General features: G+C 42.6%; 1 protein-coding gene across 1 annotated transcript; it reads right to left on the reverse strand.

The window, feature by feature from the left end:
• Positions 1-367: 367 nt before the first annotated feature.
• LOC120045369 (tyrosine-protein phosphatase non-receptor type 13-like) lies at positions 368-20494 on the reverse strand. Its single transcript, XM_038990244.1, has 25 exons — positions 20374-20494; positions 19857-20020; positions 19341-19586; positions 18523-18674; positions 18194-18362; positions 16846-16917; positions 16557-16731; positions 16270-16405; positions 15992-16130; positions 15636-15788; positions 14990-15175; positions 12367-12526; positions 11798-11999; positions 11276-11370; positions 10950-11033; positions 10749-10856; positions 8582-8698; positions 7901-8079; positions 7555-7656; positions 2839-2932; positions 2534-2619; positions 1858-2047; positions 1275-1492; positions 886-952; positions 368-405 (listed from the first exon to the last, which is right to left on the reverse strand). The coding sequence occupies exons 1-25, from the start codon at positions 20492-20494 to the stop codon at positions 368-370; spliced, it is 3453 nt and encodes a 1150-aa protein (XP_038846172.1).
• Positions 20495-25417: the final 4923 nt, after the last annotated feature.

Genomic DNA, 25417 nt, shown 5'->3' on the forward strand with positions numbered 1-25417 from the left:
CTGCGGGGCGACTCATCCAACTCCTCTGACTCATAGAACGCAGAGATGCTGAAAAGAATAATTTCATAAATATTCAGGTCACATTTTTGCAGTCTTTAAACTGAATCTGACATTATGAGGTATCTTGTGATATGTCTTGCAGTGCTGGTACTGCCCATCCACCCACCATCCAGGTGGGTTCTGTAATCCATCAGGTCAGGCCCGGGGCTCTGCTACAGGGTAGGGAGGGCCAGGCGTCTCACCCTGTCCTACTCTTTCATCTGGACAGATCGTCCCCTGTCCCGCTCCTCGAAGATCTCCTGTCTGTCTTTCAGGAAGTATATTCCTGAACTCCCATTGGTGCTCACGTACTGTGGTGTGACATCACTCAGGTGCCAAACAACGTTTCAATGGGAGGCAGAATTCCTTGGAAGATATCAAAATGGAAAGGGAAGGAATGAAAAATACATGCAGTTTGATGTTAGCCTCTGCATAAAAAGACAACTTCTTTAGGTGTGAAAGATGAAAATGTGTCTTATAAAAGCTAACATTTAAATGAATTAAAGCTATTACTTTGTGAAAGGAAAAACTGTAAATTGGATTATGTGGTCTGCCCTGTCCGGATAGCAGGTTAGCGTTTTTCATCATGGATCTTGTTCTGGAGGCACAGCCACAAAGTCATAAAATCTGATTTTAAACCTAACCCTAACCTTAACCACACTGTTAACCCTAATGCCTAACCCTAACCTTAAATTAAGACTAGAAAGCTAGTCTTCATTTTTATGAATAAAACCAATTTCTACTTTGCAGCTGGCCTATCTAAGAGAAAATCGCTCAGTTCTGCCTCCAGGACAAGACTCATGGCAATAAACATCAACCTGCATCCGGATGTGTAGATCTGTTTACCTGGAGCAGGACGGCACAGAGACAACCGAACTTCAGGAGGAGAGCCTCTCAGCAGCGTGACCACCCTCTACATGCCAGAGAGACAACCGTCACTCACTGTCACATCCACAATTATGGAATGATGGGTTAATTATGGAATGATGGGTTAATTATGGAATGATAAATGGCCATAATAATGTATAGTAAGCCTTTTAATGAGTGGTGATACAGAAATATTGAACGGATCAATCACACTGAGTGAAACAAAAACCCTATCTCTCACACTACATTTCCACAATATCTCTGTCTTCCAATGCTCCCACCCACCCCCATATACAGCATGCCAACTCACAGCTGTAGCTACGGTTGAACAATCGTATTACGTCACACCAGTCTGCGTCTATATTTACCTGGTAGGACAATCCCTTCAGCGGTTCTCCATTGACTGCCAGGATGACGTCTCCCTCCTGGATCCGCCCACTCTCTTCCGCTGGCTGGCCAGGGAAAAGCGTCTTGATCCGGACAAGACCACTGCCCGAGTCTCCTTTCAAGGGGTCGAGCTCAGGGACCAGGAAGCTGAAGCCCAAGCTATTCAGCCTCTTATTCAAGGTCACCTCCAAAGTGTTCCCTGTAGGGTGGAGGGGTTAGGGGATTGAAGTGTGTCAGAGTTCACCTTGGAGGCTTGGACTGTGGATCCAGACTGGGTAGCTGTCAAAGGTAACACTCTCTCTCACAAAAGCCGAATAGACCTACTGTATTCACTCACACTATACTGATAAGATGGTTTAGTTGCCTGTCAGTGGGTGTGCTTGCTTGTTTTTACACCATCTGCTGGTCATTTTTGTCAGTTTGTTTAAGCAGATTTCTCCTGTTCGTCTGGCTGATTTCTAATCCCTCCTTCAGTCATGGACAATGCTTCTGAGCTCAGTCCCTCGAAGCACCAGTGTTCCCCTTACACTAAAGTTCCCTTGTCGATGATATACTATCCCTTACCGTCAGACACGAAGCTGTAGTCCTTGGGCTTGACCAAGAAGGGGGTGATGACGGCAGGGCAGCTGTTGTTCCTCTTCTGGGTGATGTCCCGGTGGGAACTCTGAGGGGAGAGGCTGCAACCTGTGTCTGGGCTCAGAGACACCCAGGGCAGGCTGTTCATGTTCTCCCTCTCCAGGACCAGGGTCACCACCTAGGACAGGAAACAGTTACATAAAGACAAACAACAGTTAATGCTTCTCATTAGTCCGTACCTTTCAGAAACTAGTTTTAAACTACTCTCTTAGAAAAAAAGGCTTCCAAAAGGGTTCTCCAGCTGTCCCCATAGGAGAACCATTTTTGATTCCTGGTAAACCCCTTTTAGGTTCCAGGTAGAACCATCTGTGGAAATAGTTCTAGATGGAACCCAAAGGGGTTCTTCAAAGGGTTCTCCTATGGGATCAGCCAAATAACCTTTTAAGGTTCTAGATAGCACCGTTTGTTCTAAGAGTGTACTGTATATACACAGGTATATTCACATTGCACAAGATAAACAGCACATAATCAGAACACATGTTAAAATTTCAGTGTTTGTTTGCACTCAGTTCTGTACAGTTCGGTTAAAGGCAAACGCAGAAGCAAAACGATGATGGTGTTGCCTTGCCCTGGTGTTGCAGCTGAGATATTGATGTTCCTTTACCTTTCCTGTTTTCGCCAGACATTCCACAGCCTGCTGATATGTGAACCCTTGAAACCTGATTCCATCAACTTTCAGCAGTCTGTCACCTGTTAGACACACACACACACACACACACACACACACACACACACACACACACACACACACACACACACACACACACACACACACACACAGATTCATCATCTCACTCATCTAAATTAAATTTGTGCAGCAATAATCCAGTATAATGTTCTTCTAAATGTCACTATTATTCCAGGTGCTTTACTGTAACAGAGTAGCGCTTGTTCAGTATTATACTGTACCTGACTGAATGCGGCCATCTTGCTCAGCAGCCCCTCCACAGACTAGGCTTTTGATGTAGATACCTCCATGACGCAGGCCTGTGTTCACACCACCCTGACAAATCAGAAACACAAGGTTATTATCCAACAACATGACAGTCTCGGTTGAAATGTAAGTGTATCAATATACTGTACACCATCAATAACATTTGCATGTCTGACTAAATGCTGAAGCGGCTTAATATGACAATGTACCATAAAGGGTTAATTCCCCATATTTTTTTCATACTAATATAATACATCCCTACTCTCTTGGCTCTACTTTAACAAACCGAACGCCACGGTAAATCTTAGCTCTGGCAGTAGGGCTACAGTTCCAGGGGTGTGTAGGAAATATTTGTGCCATTTTCACTGCGGGAATTATGAGAGCAATAGCTGGCGGTGCCGCAAAAGGACAGGGTTTTGATGAATAAATAAATTAGAGGTGTGACGAGGGCTTGGCCAATCACTGGCCAATCGACGTGTTTCATGGGTTAATACTGCATGCCGTTGTCTCATGTTCTGTAAGTTATTGACGGTCTTTGAGTTGTCATCAACAGTAATTCGGCTGGGGGCACGGAATATTCTCTTCCTGGTTCATTGTGGATCGATACAGTTTATTAAATAGCATAGGCCACAGTAATGAGTAATAGCAACAGTAATAATAAATGCAATGTTTGCTCAATATGTTCTGAGTGTTGACAGTCAACATTGTTGCAATTGGCTTTAACGAGTATAGGCCTTTACGCAGCGCACTTTTCCCTGAAATAAAACATACTAGGCTACCGTAAATTGTATTGCACATGTTGAGCACGTTCTCAATAAGCAAGACACCGTTGATAGGGCCTTAAATGACTGATTCATTTGAATAAGTTTGGAGCAGCCAGTCTTTGGTAACCAGACAAGAGGCACTCTTTGAAAATGGAGTTTGAAATAAAGTTTGCACGGCAGGTTGGCTTATGTGAATGGAGTATATTGCAAAAGCCTCACAAGTAGACCACTTAGAAACCTTTTATGGATAGGGTACTATGCTAATGCATTGCCAGGATAAGGAAGCCAGCAGACACATTGCTGTTGAACCAGATTTTGTTAGAGTAGGGTAAGTGAAGCTTAAAGGGCTTTTATAAAAATGAAATGGAAAACAAGCAATTGTTACAGGAAAATAACTTAAATGTTTCTAAATACGAGTGTGACCGGATCATCTCATGTCTAGTTCCATGATGGGCATATACAGTAGGCTACAGGGAGGGTTATTTAAGCAAAAAAAGAGCAGGTTAAAATAACGTACAAACTAACCCTAACCCCACATAGTGACAAATAAAAAACATTTTAATAACGCTTTGGTGATTTAAGAATGACTGTATGTGGTCTCATGAGTCAAACCCTTTATAATCGTCTTTACTACTTGGCAAATGCATTAGGCAGGACAAAAGAAAACGGTCTTCATTGAGAGGAGGGGAGGTTATGACTGGTTTTTAAATCAGATGAAACTAAATGGGAGGTTTACGGGCACAAAACGCACATCTATCTTATTCCATTTGCATTTTGGCAGTGGGCGTCACGGCTGGATAAGCTGCATTTCCGCTGTTCAAATCCATGCCAAAACCAACCGCGTTACCGGTAAGATCAGCTTTGGTTGGTCTCAAATATCCCCACCAGCGCTGCCTGAAATTGGCACTTTGGGGCACGTTTTTAAGGACACACCCCACCCACCTCTGTGCAAGCGAGCTCATATAAGACATGTAAATGACCAATCCTTGCGCTAGGGTTTGAAAACAGAAGAGCGCCGGTTTTAATAGGGCGTGCGTTTGACAATTGCGCTGGCTTGACGCCAGCCGAAAATAGAGCCCTCAGGCTGCTAGGTGAGAGGGATGTATCAAGAATAAAAGGAATATAGTATGTTTATTTGGTTATAGGATCTTACACTCTATCGCTCTGTCTCTCACACATAGGGGGTAAACAAATAGAATGTCTGCCAACAGACACACCAGGAGTGTGGTGTGGGATGCTTTCATCCCTGATCCACCTTCACATCATCCGAATCCCAGTCATGCCTAATGAGAATTAACAGGCATCTTAATGACGTCTCGGATGGCTGTTACTCCTCACTTTCTCTCTGCCTCCTGTGTCTCTCTCTACATGGAACCCAAAAGGGTACTACCTGCATCCAAAAAGGGTTCTTCAAAGGGTTCTCCTATGGGGCCAGCCGAAGAACCCTTTAAGGTTCTAGATAGCAACAGACACACCAGGCGTGTGGTGTGGTATGCTCTCATCCCTGATCCCCCTTCGCATCAACCCAAATCCCAGCCAGGCCTAAAAAAAATTAACAGGCCTCTTAAAACCTTTTGTCAATAGGGGGGCGCCATTTCAACTTTGTAAAAATTAGTTCCCAAATTAAACTGCCTCTTACTCAATTCTTGCTCGTACAATATGCATATTATTATTACTATTGGATAGAAAACACTCTAGTTTCTAAAACCGTTTGTGAACTCAAACAGAACTCATTCTGCAGCACATTTCCTGTCAGGAAGTGAGATTTCTGAAATCGAGGTCCCTGTTCTAGGGTCAGTTTATAAGTCCCCATGTAAGCTATGGGGCTACATGCACTGCATACGCCTTCCTCTAGATGTCAGTAAGCGGTGAGAATTTGAATGGATTGGATTGCACCATCTGGGGCACTATAAAAGCTCATGGAACGGAAGTACCGTTCTTTTCAACGGGGCGCCTGGCGCAAGAGGGACATCACAATGGCGTCCTGAAAAGCTTTCGTTTTAGCAGTTCTCTATCTCCGGTCATGTTTTTATTCATTTTATAGGTGTTAAAGACATCATAAGGTAGTTAATTTAAACCGACTTATAGCAGTTTATATCAGTTTATTGCGATTTTCTGGGATTTCTTTGTGACGCGCTATCACGAGTTGGACACCTCTCCAGTGGATGGCTAGCGTTAGCTGCTATTTCTACAGGAGAAGAGGACATCTTTCAACCAAAAGACGATTGTTCTGGAGAAAGGACACCTTGCCCAAGATTCTGATGGAAGCTCAGCAAATAGTAAGCAGTCTTTATGCTGTTAATTCGTATTTATGTTGACAAATGTCAAATAATAATTCCGCCATGAATTTCGGTGCGGTCTCGCTTTAGCGCACGCTGTATTGCGCAGTAACGTTAATTTAAAAAATCTAACACAGCGGTTGCATTAAGAACTAGTGTATCTTTCATTTGCTGTCCAACCTGTATTTTTTTAGTCAAGTTTATGATTACTTATCGATTAGAATAGGTGCCTCTCCAAGATGGCGCCGGACAGATTGCTTGAAGTTTTGGCCACTAATCACATTGTATAACCACGATTTGTGCCGCTAAATATGCACATTTTCGAACAAACCCTATATGCATTGTGTAATATGATGTTACAGGACTGTCATCTGATGAAGAATATCAAGGTTAGTCAAAAATTATATATCTTTTGCCTGTTTGTTACGATCGCTAACCTTTGCTGCTGGTAAATGGTGTTGTGTTTCTGGCTATTGTGGTAAGCTAATATAATGCTATATTGTGTTTTCGCTGTAAAACACTTAGAAAATCTGAAATATTGGCTGGATTCACAAGATCTTTGTCTTTCATTTGCTGTACGCTGTGTATTTTTAAGAAATGTTTTATGATGAGTAATTAGGTAATACACGATGGTCTCTGTAGTTATTCTAGTTGCTTTGGTGAGAGTTGTGATGGTGGCTGCAATGGTAAACTATGATTTATACCTGAAATATGCACATTTTTCTAACAAAACATATGCTATACAATAAATATGTTATCAGACTGTCATCTGATGAAGTTGTTTCTTGGTTAGTGGCTATTTATATCTTTATTTGGTCGAATTTGTGATAGCTACTGATGCAGTAAAAAAATGGTGGAGTAAAAAAAGTGGTGTCTTTTGCTAACGTGGTTAGCTAATAGATTTACATATTGTGTCTGCCCTGTAAAACATTTTAAAAATCAGAAATGATGGCTGGATTCACAAGATGTGTATCTTTCATCTGGTGTCTTGGACTTGTGATTTAATGATATTTAGATGCTAGTATTTACTTGTGACGCTATGCTAGGCTATGCTAGTCAGCTTTTTTACTGATGGGGGTGCTCCCGGATCCGGGTTTGGGAGGAACTAGAAGTTAATGACGGCTCGGTAGGCTGTTACTGCTCCCTTTGTCTCTGCCTCTCTCGATCTTTCGCTTCGCTCCCTTGCTCTCTCTCCTTCCCTCCCTCCTTCTCACCCGCTCAATCTCTCTCTCGTGGCCTACTGTACTGTCCAGTAAGCAGGCAGGCTCCAAGCTGCAGGCTCTAGTGGGTCCAGCTCCAGCTCCTCCCTCTCTAAGGTGATTAACCCCAGGGGTCTAAAGGATTACTACCCAGAGACACAGAAGCAGCTGACTTCCTGACTAGACTAATTTGTCTATCCCAGACTTAAATACAGTAGGTCCATCTCCCTATAGTACCACTGACCAGTACAATAAACCCCTTCCGTACAATGGTGTGAGATCACCGATCTCCGATCAGATGTTGAGGAAAAAATGGGAGCTTGTCTGACCCTCTCTTAGGGTATTGGGTGGGAAATGTTCTCTCTGGCCGGAGTGTGAGGTTATATCATGTGTATAACAGTCATTTCTAGAGCTGTCCTAGGGAGTTAGACGTGAAATAGTTAACTTACAGCGATACTGATCCCTAAACCTACTCCAGCTTTCTTCTTCAGCTCCACAGAGATCTCATCACCCCTGAAGCAGTTTGTGGAAGGAGACCTTGAGCGGCAGTCCTGGATAATGGATAGGGAATAAGAGTTCATGATGAGATTAAGATGGATGATACAATTCACAACAAAGGCACGATTCTATTGTATTTGTTTCTATTTGTTTATTTAATTGACATTATGTAGAGTTGATTGCTCATGTTCGTTGTCTTGTTTGTGTACAAAATGAATACAATTGTTCCCCAATCTTAGCACATGTGGAGTATTGTCCTTAACATGGAGGAGATGATGGTCAGTAGCCATTGGTTACCTGAGCGTTGAGGATGCGTACATCAGGGAGTTGCAGTCTACTGCCAGTCTTTGGGGTCAACATGACAGACACGATCTCATCCAGGTCGTCCTCCCCAGAGCGCATGTTAGTCCTCGAAGTGGTCTGGAACTCGTAGTTCTTCAATAGCGGAGATCTCACGTTGTTGGGTGTCGAGGAAACTGTAAAGAAACATCAACAAAAACACACCAAAAAATCCACATTGTAATAAAAGTTGAAATGTGGAATTATCAACTAATAGCGAAAGCCTGGAAATGTATGTAGTGATGATCCAGAGAGGACAAAAACGTAAATTCCCATTTGGAGATCTAACTAAAACATCTAGCTGAAAAGCCAGTCTACTAAAAATATATAGTTTATCACTGAATGTAAATGAGCCTGAACAGAGCAGAGATATATAGTACCTGTCAAAAGTTTGGACACACCAACTCATTCCAGGGTTTTTCTTTATTTTTACTATTTTCTACTTTGTAGAATAGTAGTGAAGACATCACAACTATGAAATAACACAATCATGTAGTAACCAAAAAAAGTGTAAACAAATCAAAATATTTGATATATTTCAGAATCTTCAAAGTAGCCACCCTTTGCCTTGATGACAGCTTTGCACACTCTTGGCATTCTCTGGTACTGATTGGTACTGTATATACGCACTTCCAGTACCTTTGGGCTGGGTCACGATGAGTGTGACCTCCTGTGGGCTGTTCTGCATGACCTCTGCAGCCTCACTGAAGGTCATGCCCTCCAGACTGGTGTGGTTCAGAGAGATCAGACGGCCACCTGAGGGAGAACATCACCACAACATTTCATATAAATAATCATGTTGTTGGTATCCACCTAGTCCTGGTCCAGAATCAATAGATACCCTTAGCCCCTATCCAATTCCTTCAGATTTGTAAAGACCATAAAAATAGAGGATACGAAAATAGACTGGGAGTTGCATCTAAACTCAGCAAAAAAAGAAATGTTCCTTTTTCAGGACCCTGTCTTTCAAAAATAATTAACTTCACAGATCTTCATTGTAAAGGGTTTAAACACTGTTTCCCATGCTTGTTCAATGAACCGTAAACAATTAATGAACATGCACCTGTGGCAATTAAGGTCACAGTTATGAAAACTTAGGACACTAAAGAGGCCTTTCTACTGACTCTGAAAAACACCAAAAGAAAGATGCTCAGGGTCCCTCCTCATCTGCGTGAACGTGCCTTAGGCATGCTGCAAGGAGGCATGAGGACTGCAGATGTGGCCAGAGCAATAAATTGCAATGTCCGTACTGTAAGACGCCTAAGACAGGGAGACAGGACGGACAGCTGATCATCCTCGCAGTGGCAGACCACGTGTAACAACACCTGCACAGGATCGGTACATCCGAACATCACACCTGTGGGACAGGTACAGGATGGCAACAACAAATGCCCGAGTTACACCAGGAACGCACAATCCCTCCATCAGTGCTCAGACTGTCTGCAATAGGCTGAGAGAGAATGGACTGAGTGCTTGTAGGCCTGTTGTAAGGCAGGTCCTCACCAGACATCACCGGCAACAACGTCACCTATGGGCACAAACCCATCGTCGCTGGACCAGACAGGACTGGCAAAAAGTGCTCTTCACTGACAAGTCGCGGTCTTGTCTCACCAGGGGTGATGGTCAGATTCGCGTTTATCGTCAAAGGAATGAGAATTACACCGAGGCCTGTACTCTGGAGCTGGATCGATTTGGAGGTGGAGGGTCTGTCATGGTCTGGGGCGGTGTATCACAGCATCATCGGACTGAGCTTGCTGTCATTGCTAGCAATCTCAACACTGTGCGTTACAGGGAAGACATCCTCCTCCCTCATGTGGTACCATTCCTGCATGCTCATCCTGACATGACCCTCCAGCATGACAATGCCACCAGTCATACTGCTCGTTCTGGGCGTGATTTCCTGCAAGACAGGAATGTCAGTGTTCTGCCATGGCCAGCGAAGAGCCCGGAACTCAATCCCATTGAGCACGTCTGGGACCTGTTGGATCGGAGGGTGAGGGCTAGGGCCATTCCCCCCAGAAAGGTCCGGGAACTTGCAGGTACCTTGGTGGAAGAGTGGGGTAATATCTCACAGCAAGAACTGGCAAATCTGGTGCAGTCCATGAGGAGGAGATGCACTGCAGTACTTAATGCAGCTGGTGGCCACACCAGATACTGACTGTTACTTTTGATTTTGACCCCCCCTTTGTTCAGGGACACATTATTCCATTTCTGCTGGTCACATGTCTATGGAACTTGTTCAGTTTATGTCTCAGTTGTTGAATCTTGTTATGTTCATACAAATATTTACACATGTTAAGTTTGCTGAAAATTAACGCAGTTGACAGTGAGAGGACGTTTCTTTTTTTGCTGAGTTTACTTTCAGTAAAAACGGTTCCAAAGTGGTTATTTGGCTTTCCCCATAGGAGAACCCTTTTTGGTTCCAGGTTACCCCTTTTTGGTTTCAGGTAGAACCCTTTTGGGTTCCATGTAGAACCCTCTGTAGAAAGGGTTCTACCTGGAACCAAAAGGGTTCTACCTGGAACCAAAAAGGGTTCTACCTGCCACCAAAAAGGGTTCTTCAAAGGGTTCTCCTATGGGGACAGCCGAAGAACCCTTTAAGGTTCTAGATAGCACCATTTTTTCTAAGAGTGTAGATAGGGCACTAGTCATGACTAATTAACCGGCAGTGTCAAGAGAAAAAGCTCACATGAGAACTTAAAAATAAACCTGGCATGCAAGGCTATTGTTCACCAATGTGCCCAGGCGTCATAATCCGGTGTGAGCTTTGTGAAGAGAAGCCCAGAAATAAAACCTAGTCACCTACCTGCTCTGATGCGGCCATCTTTATCCGCTGGTCCTCCCCGCACGATGGATGCTATGAAGATACCCAGGTCGTACTTCCCCACCGTGTCTTCTCCAACTATCACAACACCTGAATAGATAAAAGTACTTTTCCATTTTAGTTCTATTCTACAACATATCCTTTAATGGATATATGACTAAATGTTGTAAGCGATGAACTTACCGACGCCGAGCTTCGGGTCTTTCTTTAAGCACACACAAATGACTTCTCTCTTTGGTATGACTCTCTTCGTTTGGGCAAAAACATCTGTTGACAGAAATACCGCAGCTACCTTTTAACGCATTACTGTACATTAACCGCAGCACCTCATAAGAAACCCGTATGCCATCTCTTTGGATGATATTGACAGGCTACTACAACGGTTGTGAGGATGTCTTCCGCACGGTGCTCGGCTTTGGAACGCTTCCAGAATGTGAACACTTGATCCTGTACCTGATTACCCAGTGTTAAGAGGTTAATTTTCTTAGGAGCTGATCATCTATCCATACCTCTGCCTGCTGAGGACATGGGGTTGACCTCTGACCCACACTTCCCAGACCCACGAGTCAGGGCTGGAGACAGTTTCCCAGGCAATGGTCTCCTTCTGCTGAGAATTATATAGGGAGAAATTACTTACAACATGCAGGGAAATAGAAATACTTACAATATGCAAGAAATGAAATGCAAAGGAATGTACAGTAGTGTATACAGAAAGAGAATACAGGGAAGGATACTTTACCCACTGGGCACAAACTGGTTGAATCAACGTTGTTTCCACGTCGTTTCAACAAAATAATTCAATGTGATGACGTTAAATCAACGTGGGAAACCAAGTGAATTTGCATAAAGTCATCAACATAAGGGTATTTCGTAATTTTTTCACCCAACTTTTAACCTAAATCCAATGACATGGTGACATTTGTTGATTTCCTGTTGAATTCACGTTAGTTGACAAGTCAACCAAATGTAATTCAAAAATAGATGTTGAACTGGCGCCTGTGCCCAGTGGGTATGCTCTCCATCACTCCTACCCCTGCTCGTGGAGGACACGGTGCTGTTTGATCCGCGCCTCGATCTTGGCGGCGATGTCATCACACAGTTTGGTCATGGAGCCGTCCTGCGGTGTGGTCAGACCGCTGTCTGTCAGTACGGTCTCAGAGTTCCTGTTCATCCGGCTGTTCATCTGGCTGTTCTGTGCCCAACACACTGCCGCATATTGCACTATGTTGTCCTCTGGAAAGAAAAAAGGGCTCTTTCGTTCAAATCAAGGTTGGTCAAAGGTGGCTATAATGAAATCAAGATAGATGTAGATCCAATAACTGTGCTATAATCCAATGATCCAGAAGTTTCTCTTTTTGGCCGATCAATAAGCCCACGTGGTACATTAGCGAGATATATAGCTTATTAGCTATATACTGTATATGGCTGAAGGGTCTGGCAAAAAAGATTCACCAAGAACAGGACACCAACTGTATAGAATCAGAACAAGCTGTCACTGAGACACTATTTACAGGAATGTAGAAGAGGTTATGGTTTGGGCCAGGAGTTTTCTTGACCATGTGACTTTAACAGTTATGATGTCATTATAAAATGTTCCGACCTGAGGCCAGACTGTGTCCGAGCTGGCGAGAGTTCATCTCATTGTGAAACTTGTGCTGGGCAGAGCAGAGGTTGCACAGGTATGTGGCCGTCTTGGATCTCTCGGTGACAAAGGTGTGCTTTCTCACGCTCCCTCTGCTCTCGATTACAAATTTCCGACACTGTGGTGGGACAGAGAGCGAGGAGGGGTTAACTTCTTATGGCTGGGGGCAGTATTGAGTAGCTTGGATGAATAAGGTGCCCAGAGTAAACTGCCTGCTACTCAGGCCCAGAAGCTAAGATATGCATATTATTAGTAGATTTGGATAGAAAACACTCTGAAGTTTCTAAAACTGTTTGAACGATGTCTGTGAATATAACAGAACTCATATGGCAGGCAAACACCTGAGAAAAAAATCCAACCAGGAAGTGGGAAATCTGAGGTTTGTAGGTTTGCCTATCCAATATACAGTGTCTATGGGGTCATATTGCACTTCCTACAGCTTCCACTAGATGTCAACAGTCTTTAGAACCTTGTTTGATGCTTCTACTGTGAAGGATGAGGGAATGAGAGCTGATTAAGTCAGGGGTCTGGCAGAGTGCCACGAGCGCACTCAGGCGCACCCCCGTGAGAGTTAGTTGCGTTCCATTGCATTTCTACGGACAAAGGAATTTTCCGGTTGAAACATTATTGAAGATTTATGTTAAAAACATCCTAAAGATTGATTCTATACATCGTTTGACATGTTTCTACGAACTGTAATGGAATTTTTTGACTTTTCGTCTGGCCTGCGCGTCATGAATTTGGATTTTTAAACGTGCGAACAAAAAGGAGGTATTTGGACATAAATTATGGACTTTATCGAACAAAACAAACATTTATTGTGGAACTGGGATTCCTGGGAGTGCATTCTGATGAAGATCATCAAAGGTAAGTGAATATTTATAATGCTATTTCTGACTTCTGTTGACTCCACAACATGGCGGGTACCTGTATGGCTTGTTTTTGTGTCTGAGCGCCGTACTCAGATTATTGCATGGTGTGCTTTTTCCGTAAAGTTTTTTTGAAATCTGACACAGTGGTTGCATTAAGGAGAAGTTTATCTAAAGTTCCATGTAAAACACTTGCATCATTTTATCAATGTTTATTATGAGTATTTCTGTAAATTGATGTGGCTCTCTGCAAAATCACCAGATGTTTTGGAGGCAAAAGATTACTGAACATAACGCGCCAATGTAAACTAAGATTTTTGGATATAAATATGAACTTTATCGAACAAAACATACATGTATTGTGTAACATGAAGTCCTATGAGTGTCATCTGATGAAGATCATCAAAGGTTAGTGATTAATTTTATCTCTATTTCTGCTTTTTGTGACTCCTCTCTTTGGCTGGAAAAATGGCTGTGTTTTTCTGTGACTAGGTACTGACCTAAAATAATCAGATGGTGTGCTTTCGTCGTAAAGCCTTTTTAAAATCGGACACTGTGGTGGGATTAACAACAAGTTTACCTTTAAAATGGTGTAAAATACTTGTATGTTTGAGGAATTTTAATTATGAGATTTCTGTTGTTTGAATTTGGCGCCCTGCACTTTCACTGGCTGTTGTCAAGTCGATCCCGTTAACGGGATCTCAGCCGTAAGAAGTTAAGGCATTTACAGACATAACAAGCTAACAAAACAACAGCTACAAAATTCACTGACTAAACAAACACTTTAAAGTCAACTATATTCACTTTCAATATTCCTCAGTTTCCTTTATTAAAATGAATCTCCAGTGATAAAAAAAAGAAAAAGAAAATACTTTTACTGCTGAAAACTAATATCCCAAGTATAAATAGAGTAAATACATACACTAAAAGGGTAAAAATAAATACATTTTGAGCATAATAGTACATTTTAAACACAGCTGCAAACTTCAAGGAGTAGGGCAATCAAGGAGTTGGTCTGATGGAAATCCGTTATGTCATCGGCCTCCCTCCTTGCTTGAAGAACAATAGAGAAGCAATAGAGAACAAAAGCGTAAAGGCAAGGGGGGTTCGATCCCGGGCTGTGTCGCAGCCGGCCACGACCGGGAGACCCATGAAGCGGCCAACAACTGGCCCAGCTTCGCCCGGGTTAGGGAGGGGTTTATTTGTTTCTTTGCTGGGATGTCCTTGTCCCATCGCGCTCTAGCAACTCCCATGGCAAGCCGGACGCATGCACGCTGACACGGTCGCCAGTTGTACGGTGTTTCCTCCGACACATTGGTGCGGCTGGCTTTCGGGTTAAGCGAGCAGTGTGTCAAGAACCAGTGTGGCTTGGCAGGGTCGTGTTTCGGAGAACGCATGGCTCTCGACCTTCGCTTCTCCCAAGTCCGTACTGGAGTTGCAGCAACTGGACAAGACTGTAAATCACGAAATTGGGGAGAAAAAGGGGGTAAAAGAATATATTATAATAAAAGAGGGGGAAAAAAGAAAGGAAAGGCTCCCCCACTTGTGCCATGTCATGAGGATACCAGGACCACCTACTGAGATGTGCCTTTTGTTAAGTAAATCAGGATTAACACCTGATTTACGTTTTTGAGGTGAAAAGGAGATTGGAGTGCCACTTTAAAATGTAAAAAAACAGAGTTTTGCATTATCTAAAAAGGCATAATACTCACAGAGGAGGAGATACTGTTTGTTTCCCACCAGTGGAATGTCTGACTCGTGGAGCGAGAGCTATCTTTAACCTCATACACTATGACTCCTCTGGCACACACTCCTAGGATCAGCTCTCCGATGACTGGCTTCTTCTCGCGCCCCACGCGGTAGAACTGAACACCGTACTCAGGAAGCTGCTGGGTGGCCTGGGAAGGAAGTTAGACGTTAGAACTGGGTCGTCACTAGCTTCCACAGCCACAAAGTCATAAACCACGCCTATTTCTACAATTTCTCTTTATTACATTTTATTTTAACCCTAACCCTAACTACACTGCTAAACTTATGCCTAACCCTAACCTTAAATTAAGACCAAGAAGCAAATTTTGTTTTCATGAATTTTCATGATACTTTGACTTTGTGGCTGTAGAATGTAGTGGAAACCGGGAACTGCCGATGTGCAAGTTTACCACACGGGCTAAGAATACAAGCCAAACGTTTATGTAATATACGATATTACCATATGTTCACCATTAATCCACTGTGCAGGTGCCACAGCCTTTTGGTGTAATGATTCAAATATCAGTCCACTGAGTATGGAACTAATAACATGAATATAACGATATAAAACGTAGAACTCTATGAAGCGTTTTCATTGGTTCATGTTACCTTGAGGAACTCAAGCTCGGACTCGTCGGTACTCATCGTGGAGTTGTTGGCATGTAACCGTAGCAACTCCTCCTTTAGGTAAGGCAGGGCTCTTTTCTCCATGACGCTCTTGGCAACGTACTGGTCTGGTCGATAGTAGTTCCTCCCATAAACCTTTAGAAAAGATCAGACAAAGTTAGTCATCACTCAACTATAACATTTCCAGAGCTAATATTACGAAATACTAACAAGGTAATTGATATTTAAGTATGCAGATCAATCCGCCTAGACCTTGACCAATCATGTGACAATTGTGTGATACAGCATATCAAAGATACTTCATGACCATATAACTCAAATAAAAAAGTAGCAAACACCTCAGGCATGCAGTCTCCATACTCTGCTTGGAGAGCCAAGGCACCCAGATATAGGCCTGTCTCTTCATGGCAGGACAACCTGTCCTCCAGTATATCTTTCCTCAGCTGTAAGTAGTACTGGTGACGAGTCAGTTTGTGCCTGCCAAAAAAAACACAATATGCTTACATAGAGAAATCGGTGGACCATCTACAATGTTGCCTGACCTCTATGGATTCTATAGGTCGTCCTTCAATACAACACAGTGTGAGCATAGGAGGATGTGTCGTACTGTACTTACAAAAGTAGAGCAATGTCGTGGACAAAGAATTTGACCCTGAAGAAAAGGACAAACGTGGACGTAGGCACTTTCCTCCAACTATCGGGGGCAACCTTGGATATCTTTGTGTCATTGTCCAGGAAGAAAAACTCATTATCTAAAAACCGAGACAAGATGAAAAAGAGTGACATGTTTAACACATCAACCATGTAAAGACTTTTTCAGAACTGTAGTTAAACAACAACAAATCAGCAGGTAGCGGACAAGAGCCATTCAAAACAAAAACACTAGTGAACCTGGTCAATTACCATCAATGTAAGCAAGGCCGAAGTAGAAGTGTTCAACCAGGTTGGAGTGGGCAACAATCATATCAAAGACATCCCCTCCTCCTGACTTGACGTCACACTTAACCAGGATGCTCTGTCCGTTTGGCATGACCACACTCAGCTCCCTCATAGTGGAGGGAGACTTCCCTTTCTTTGACTGGATTGACAGACAGAAAGATAGTGATTAATAGATAGACAGGCTGGTGATAGTTGGGATGATGTAAAAAAGCATTTGATGATGGAGTTCTTGATGATGAAAAGTCATAATTACAACAATGGATCCGGGCAGCTCCAAGACAACCAGTGGCTCATCTAACATTCGAAAAAACTCTGGACCCACATCCTGCACATAAAAAAAGAGGGAAACGTTAAGAACTACACTACGTGACAAAAAGTATGTGGACACCTGCTCGTCGAACGTCTCATTCCAAAATCATGGGCATTAATATGGAGTTGGTCCCCCCATTGCTGCTATAACAGCCTCCACTCTTCTGGGAAGGCTTTCCACTAGATGTTGGAACATTGCTGTGGGGACTTGCTTCCATTCAGTCACAAAAGCATTAGTGAGGTCGGGCACTGATGTTGGGCGATTAGGCCTGGCTCGCATACGGTGTTCGATGGGGTTGAGGTCAGGGCTCCGTGCAGGCCAGTCAAGTTCTTCCACACCAATCTCGACAAACCATTTCTGTATGGACCTTGCTTTGTGCACAGGGGCATTGTCATGCTGAAACAGGAAACGACTTTCCCCAAACTGTTGCCACAAAGTTGGAAGAACAGAATTGTCTATAATGTCATTGTATGCTGTAGTGTTAAGATTTCCCTTCACTGGAACTAAGGGGCCTATCCCGAACCATGAAAAACAGCCCCAGACCATTATTACTCCTCCACCAAACTTTACAGATGGCTCTATGCATTGGGGCAGGTAGCGGTCCTGGCATCCGCCAAACCCAGATTCGTCCGTCGGACTGCTAGATGGTGAAGTGTCATTCATCACGCCAGAGAACGCGTTTCCACTGCTCCAGAGTACAATGGTGACGAGCTTTACACCACTCCAGCCGACGCTTGGTATGGCGCATGGTGACCTTAGGCTTGTGTGCAGCTGCTCGGCCATGGAAACCCATTTCATGAAGCTCCCGACGAACAGTTCTTGTGCTGACGTTGCTTCCAGAGGCAGTTTGGAACTCGGTAGTGAGTGTTGCAACCAAGGACAGATGATTTTTACGCGCTGCACGCTTCAGTACTCGGCAGTCCCATTCTGTGAGCTTGTGTGGTTTACCACTTTGCAGCTGAGGCGTTGTTGCTCCTAGACGTTTCCACTTCACAATAACAGCACTTACAGATGACCGGGGCAGCTCTAGCAGGGCAGATATTTGACGAACTGACTTGTTGAAAAGGTGGCATCCTATGATGGTGCCACGTTGAAAGTCACTGAGCTCTTCAGTAAGGCCATTCTACTGCCAATGTTTGTCTATGGAGATTGCATGGCGGTGTACTCGATTTTATACACCTGTCAGCAACAGGTGTGGCTGAAATAGCCGAATCCACAATTGTTTTATATATATACTATATCTTCTGGTATTTCAACACAAAATGTCACATGACTCTCTATGATATCATACCTTGGCTGTCTTTTCATTAAGACTGACAGTGGACTCGTTCAGATACACATATGGTATAGGTCTGATGCTGCCACGGCGAAAGCCATCCAGGTAAGGGCTACAGGGGTTACGGAATTGATAGCTGCAGTAACTCTCTCTGTGACGTAACCCCTGGGCAATTCTGTAAGGAAAAAAGAATACATGGATTCTTTAATTTATTGTCCACAGACTGTTGGGTGAACTATCCCTTTAAAAAACTACATTTGTAAAACTGATACTTTGTGTATTACGGTCAAAATGAGCCTTTGTTGTTTGAAAGGCGCCGGCTAGGTTCTTACCCTCTGCTGAGCTCGGCTTGGAATGTTGAGTTGCTTCTGTTTCTCAGCGCCCAGGTAGAGTTATGGTACGAGGCACTTCCTGAGAAACTGTGAATCCTCTCTCTGACCATCTGACTCTGGTCAGTAAGTTGAGGACCATTCTCAGCCATAGACACATGATTGACCTAGAAAACCCAATACAATTGCAGCTACTGAATTAGAAAAGTTGCACTGACCTATCGTTAAAAATAACCGCATGTCACAAACCCAGCTTCAGATCGCAGCCGAGATAGACGTTCAGCCAGGAAAGAGTCCGTAGTGTCACAATATGGATGCCAACATATTTCTAGGAACTTTGACCTTATGTCATCGTGCTGGATGGCACATGGAGTGTAGGGTGACCCCTGGCATGCTTTAGTGTACATCACTAAGAAATCAGCGGGGTGCTGTGGTATTACCCTAAACGAAAACGAAGACATACAGAGCTAAAAGATCGAGTTAATGACTTCATGTCTCCCCCACCGCTTCAACGGATGCTTTATTTAATTAGGCAAGTCAGTTAAGAACAAATTCTTATTTACAATGACGGCCTACACCGGCCAAACCTGGACGACGCTGGGCCAATTGTGCGCCGCCCTATGTGTAGCCTATACCAAACTGGGCAAGACTGATCTCAATTTCAGCTTATCGATAACAAATGGACAAAATGAAGAGATAATGACTCACATATGACTGCCAAATGTATACCTGTAGACCAGGGTATTGCATACACAACAGCCAGATAGATACAGTGATACCTATACTGACTACAGGTGCATTTCATACACCAAAGGAAATGTGGGTGAACTCACAGAGTCCCTAAACACATCTTCTACTAGCTGTTTGATGAGCTTCTCTGGTGGGGGCAGTTGAGCAGTCTTGATGTGCTGGTCACAGGTCTCCAGCACAGTCACGAGATCTGCTCGTCTCTGGACCGTGTCCTCACACATGCTCAGCAACAGGTTGTTCAGTTTGCCACTCAGCTGAATGGGCTGGTTTTGAGGTAGTTGATAATCAACGGACCAGTAGAGGGTCATTCCTAGGGAATATACAACCATCTGGGAAAAAAACACAAAAATGAGTCAAATCCTTCCAGAGGAATTCATGTAAAACAAAAAGTCAAGAACCAAAACAGTGGTGAGATGTCATGCCAATAACCATAGGAGTTTTCCAGACAGCACAGACAGATCTGGAACTACGCTAGTATTTTTTTTAAATGTGTACAATTTTTTTTAACCGACTTTGAGATTCTACTTGTAATGAAAAGCGCTATATAAAATACATCTATTATTATTATGATTACTCTAAGAGCAGGATTTATTGATGACCTTTTCTGAGGCTGTCCTGTTGGAGGCAGCGTGTCCATCCTGTACCTCTGGAGCAGTGAAGGAGCCCAGGTCCCCTGACCGGGCACAGCTTTTAAAAGCAAGTTTCCCACTGGCTGACAGTAACATAGAGCCGGGGCTCAGTACACTGCACATGTTACCAGGACCTGACAACAAGACAAAAGACAAAAGCCATACTATTAACTTGCATGTCTGCATGGCTATAGGAATAACTCACTCCAAAAAGGTACGTTTGTCAGACGTTAGAAGTAGAGCACGATATGATATGGTGGTGCCTATCTTTCCCATTCATTTCGGGTTTGAGGCCTATTTGTTCTAATGCATAAAGAAGCATGTAACAACAGAAGTCATGAAATATTAGACCCCTTTTGACGTCTGCAAACATCGGACAAATGTTTGATGGGCCATGAACAATCCCTTTAAGACCTAAAGATCCTTTTAGCACCTGCCAGTGGGTATTATCATGGGTCAGGAATGAGATATAAATGTGCCCAGGTACCTTTGTGGGAGATGTCCGTTAAGGCCTCGGCGGTGCCCAAAAGCAGACGCCATACCTCATCCTCCTCCAGAGGTGACCCCCGGGCCTCCAGCACCTCTGCCAGGGTCACGAACGTGCCCATCCTGGGGGACACAGCCATGGGTAGATACAGTCATATATTATCTAAGGGAGGGAATATTTGTTGTTATTTAAGTTCAAACGCTGTACTAGCGAACTTTATTCCTAGTTACATGTACATACGTACAGTATCTACCTCAATTACCTCGTACCACTTCACATCGACTAGGTACTGATACCCTGTGTATAGGACCAAGTTATCGTTACTCATTGTGTATTTATTATTACGTGTTTTACATTTCTGTTATTTCTCCATTTTATTTTTCTCTGCATCGTTGAGAAGGGCCTGTAAGTAAACATTTCACTGTTAGTCCACACCTGCTGTTCACGAAGCATGTGACTAATTCAATCTGATGTTATTTGATGAGCAATATATGTTTCATCATAGTCTCTGTGAAAGAATAAGCGAAGCTGATATTTGGATTACAATGAAACTGTTGAATGTAAGAAACTTAATCATTTCCAGAATAATTTCTGAGTTTTAAAAAGGGTCCACACAACCGTACTGTCTTATCGCATAAATCATTATCTCAAAGTGGTCCTTTTCGCTGAGAATATAGAGATATTAGGATAACAAAGGTACATTTGGCCCATTAAACAACTATCTACAGATAAATATCTAGAGTACAATGAGTAAGGCCAATGCTTGGTCTAATGGAAGGCAATACAGACGCCCCCTCCCCCCCATCTGTTTCTTTCCCCCTCTTCCTCACACACGCACACCAGGCTTTCACACATTCAAACTGAGCTTTCAGTTGGCAAATACCGGTAATTGGCTTTCACAGAGCCTGAAGGATTTGCTCTAATGTCTCTGCTCTCCCTGTGCCTTTGATTTTTTTTCTCCCTCTCGTCACCAAGGTGACGGCGAAGCGTTGAGATGAGAAGTGACAGTGCTGAGGTTCTCTGACATATTAAATTAGTTTACCTCGTGTACAATTTCACTAAACAGCGATGGCATTTTAGAATTAGGGTCGTTCCACAAGAAATTGGGACAAATAAAAACAACATTACTGAATGTAATTCATGAAAAAGTATTTTGGACCAAGGAGATTGGAACAACACATTAGGTATTTTGGTTTTGTGTGCATATAAAACCTTATTTTAGAGGTATGCTGGTTCACTTTTCTTTAAATTAAACCTCAAAGTTGTGGAGTTATACAATGACTGAGTGATAAATGGAACAACAAGGTGGTATCCCATTTCACTCTAAAATCATACGTTGATTACTGAAAATATAAACTAAATCAAATGATAACACAGAACTATAATAAAATTAACGTCAGCGATTTAATTGATTGTGTAGCATCTCTGGTTCCTGCAGGTGGAAACGTCTCCAAAAATATATACTCTATGGAGTTAATTATGCTGGGTTCATCATTACAGTTAAACAATATATCGTGTAGCCTTGTTGGTGTTTTGAATCGGGGATAACAGTGGCTAGATGGGTATTCATACTGTAGCTAAACTCAAATTAAATAAGTAATCTTCATACCAATACTCAGAGTGAGCTGAGGCTCTGTACCAGCATTTGATCAATGATTGATCTGGGCCAACAAAGGCTGTCCGGGAACACCAGGTTTAGTGGGAGATCTAATTGCTACAAAGCCATTATATCTGCTCTACAGGAACACAGTAGTTCCTATTGTTTTTCAACCTGGGTGCAGTTGAACAGGACAGCATTTACAAGCCGAGACTAAGCATTTTCCATCTTGGGTCATGATGACATTACTTTCAAAGTAGTCCTATAAGATAGCGTTTCTCATAAACAACGGCAAACTGAGGATTCCTTTTATCCCAAAATAAGTAGGTAGGCAATCACTCAACTGTAACTCACACAAGGTTGTGTTTTCTGACAGAAGAGAGTAAGCACTACTGCTGCAATAACAGGCATCAGTAAAATGGCAATACTGTATCTTAGATTAGAAGGCTGAAGGCAGGTACAAAGGTCATCAACAAAGTGAGACTTATTGATATTTAGGTAGTGGGTACCCCCATTACCTAAATATCACGTTCCCAATTGGTTTACTCTGAAAATAAACAATTATCATACATCATGCTACCCAGCCCCAGGTCAGACAGGGTAGGTCTATTTTTGCACCAGGACAGTTTGTACAAAAATATATAAATAATTTAGATATAAAGGCATGATAACTGGCTATATTCATGCTGTCGTTGCATTTAAAACATATTTACTTACTCTTATCCTAGCAAAATATCAAAATCACTTGCCCAATAATTAAATTGATGTGCTAAAACTATCGCTGACGATAAACTCTTTAGGTTATTGTCTAGAAACTGTCGATGGAATATGTTGTAATTAAACTGTAAATACCTAATGGCAAGATCGGGCCACAATTACCTCCCGATGACATAACGGCATTCATTCACTTACTCATTGGTCGTGTTCCCGCAACTTTTAGACATTCATAGAATACCACATTTGTGTTGAATAGATGTAGGTCTATATTTTTGGGCAATTCTATCCAATTAAACCCATAACTTTACCTAATTTCATTCAATATATGAAGAAGTCCCTCTTCAGAAAACCTCCAGCTCGAATGTAATCTTCTCAAGCATCACACCGCATTCCACCTGTGGCTGTACTCTTCATTCGCTACTTTTTCTAGCCAATCAGGCGACGTTTCATCTATCCATAATTCCATCACAAGATAGCGTGGAAATAAGTCATTTTCTCCATTGAATATAATGTTCCGTACACAAACGTAGCGATGTATCGATACTGGGTTTTCGGTCAATTTGGACTATTTTTAGACTCCAGGTATAAGAACTCAATTGGATTACGCAGGAGCGGTTTGACAAGCAGCAAGGTAGTGGTCAACCAATCGGTGTGGGCAAGAACATTTAGCTAATCTTTCAATAGTAAAGTGATACACGTATTGTTCTGCTCAATTCTACTAATCCAACCCATGTTAATAATATATATATATATTTTTTTACTTCGACTATAATGTGTGATTGTTGTTTGGCTAAAGTCACCAACACTTTCTTTTTCTCTTGCTATCTGTTTTACTTTCTTACGCTCTCTCCCCCTCTCTCTCTCACACACACACCATTTCCATTCAAAATCCTGACGCTAAACCTAACACCTAACTCCTGACCCTAACCCTAATTGTAACCCTAAAAGAATGACGCTGAAGGGAATAATACTTCAATTAGTTGGGGCGAAGGACATACTACTCATCCCGGGAGGCGTTATAGAGGCCAGTGTGTGGGATACCAGATGAGACTAGGTTGGCGAGTGGATAAACCGCATTTCCCTTCCGTTCTATTGGCGAACGTTCAATCCACTGGAGAATAAACTGGACAGGCTCCGTTTGAGACTAGCCTATCAACGTGATCTGTAATATCCTATGTTTCTCAGAGCTGTAGCTGAACCAGGACATGGGAAATATAAATCTAGCTGTTTTTTCTATACATCGGCAGAACGGCAACAAGCCGTAAGCAATGAAGAAAATGCTCACCCAGAGAGCGGGCGCTAAGATACAAGACTGTATCATAGTACAGACTGGAATATGTTCCGGGATTCATCCGATGGCATTGAGGAGTTCGCCACAGTCAAGTGCATCCATGTGGTCGTCCCCACAGTGACTTTTGTTTGCCAATTTTTCTTACTTTTTAACTGCATTGTTGGGAAAGGGCTCGTAAGTAAGCATTTCACAATGAAGTCTACAGCTGTTGTATCTGCGCATGTGAAAAATAAATTGTATTTAATTTGATTTGAACCCTCAACCTAACCCCTAAACCTAAAATAGCTTAGGCCCATGAGAACAAATGCACAGTTAAAAAGTAAGAATAATTAGCTGGGAGAATTTTCCTTGTTTTGCTATCATTGTGGGGACTTTTGGGGATTTCCGGTACCCAATCTCAATTCAATTCCTGGGGCTCTGTGGAGTCTGTTTGTGTTTGTGAACATAGCCCCAAGACCAGCTTGCTTAGGGGACTGTTCTCTAGGTTAATCTCTCTGTAGGTAATGGCTTTGTTATGGAAGGTTTGGGAATCTCTTCCTTTTAGGTGGTTGTAGAATTTAACGTCTCTTTTCTGGTAATTAGTGGGTATCGGCCTTATTCTGCTCTGTGTGCATTATTTTATGTTTTACGATGTACACAGAGGACGTTTTTGCAGAATTCTGCATGCAGAGTCTCAATTTGGTGTTTGTCCCATTTTGTGAATTCTTGGTTGGTGAGCGGATCCCAGACCTCGCAACCAAAAAGGGCAATGGGTTCTATTACTGATTCAAGTATTTTTAGCTACAAAGATGTCTTTTGAGTAGTAAGACATGTACAGTTGAAGTCGGAAGTTTACATACACTTAGGTTGGAGTCATTAAAACTCGTTTTTCAACCACTCCACAAATGTCTTGCTAACAAACTATAGTTTTGGCAAGTCGGTTAGGACATCTACTTTGTGCATGACACAAGTAATTTTTCCAACAATTATTTACATACAGATTATTTCACTTATAATTCACTGTATCACAATTCCAATGGGTCAGAAGTTTACATACACTTAGTTGACTGTGCCTTTAAACAGCTTGGAAAATTCCAGAAAATGATGTCATGGCTTTAGAAGCTTCTGATAGGCTAATGGACATCATTTGAGTCAATTGGAGGTGTACCTTTGGATGTATTTCAAGGCCTGCCTTCAAACTCAGTGCCTCTTTGCTTGACATAATGGGAAAATCTAAAGAAATCAGCCAATATAATATAAATATAGTAGACCTCCACAAGTCTGGTTCATCCTTGGGAGCATTTTCCAAACGCCTGAAGGTACCACGTTCATCTGTACAAACAATAGTACGCAAGTATAAACACCATGGGACCAAGCAGACGTCCTACCGCTCAGGAAGGAGACGCGTTCTGTCTCCTAGAGATGAACGTACTTTGGTGTGAAAAGTGCAAATCAATCCC

The sequence above is a fragment of the Salvelinus namaycush genome, chromosome 4, assembly GCF_016432855.1.
Source record: "Salvelinus namaycush isolate Seneca chromosome 4, SaNama_1.0, whole genome shotgun sequence".
NCBI lineage: Eukaryota > Metazoa > Chordata > Actinopteri > Salmoniformes > Salmonidae > Salvelinus > Salvelinus namaycush.

Coding starts and splice junctions, on each gene's coding strand:
- LOC120045369 (XM_038990244.1), bottom strand. CDS start 20,494: ATGGGCACGTTCGTGACCCTGGCAGAGGTGCTGGAGGCCCGGGGGTCA. Junction 15,176..15,635: donor CCGAGCTTGAGTTCCTCAAG/GTAACATGAACC, acceptor CTTCCTTCCCAG/GCCACCCAGCAGCTTCCTGA. Junction 953..1,274: donor TGAAGGGATTGTCCTACCAG/GTAAATATAGAC, acceptor TCTGGCATGTAG/AGGGTGGTCACGCTGCTGAG.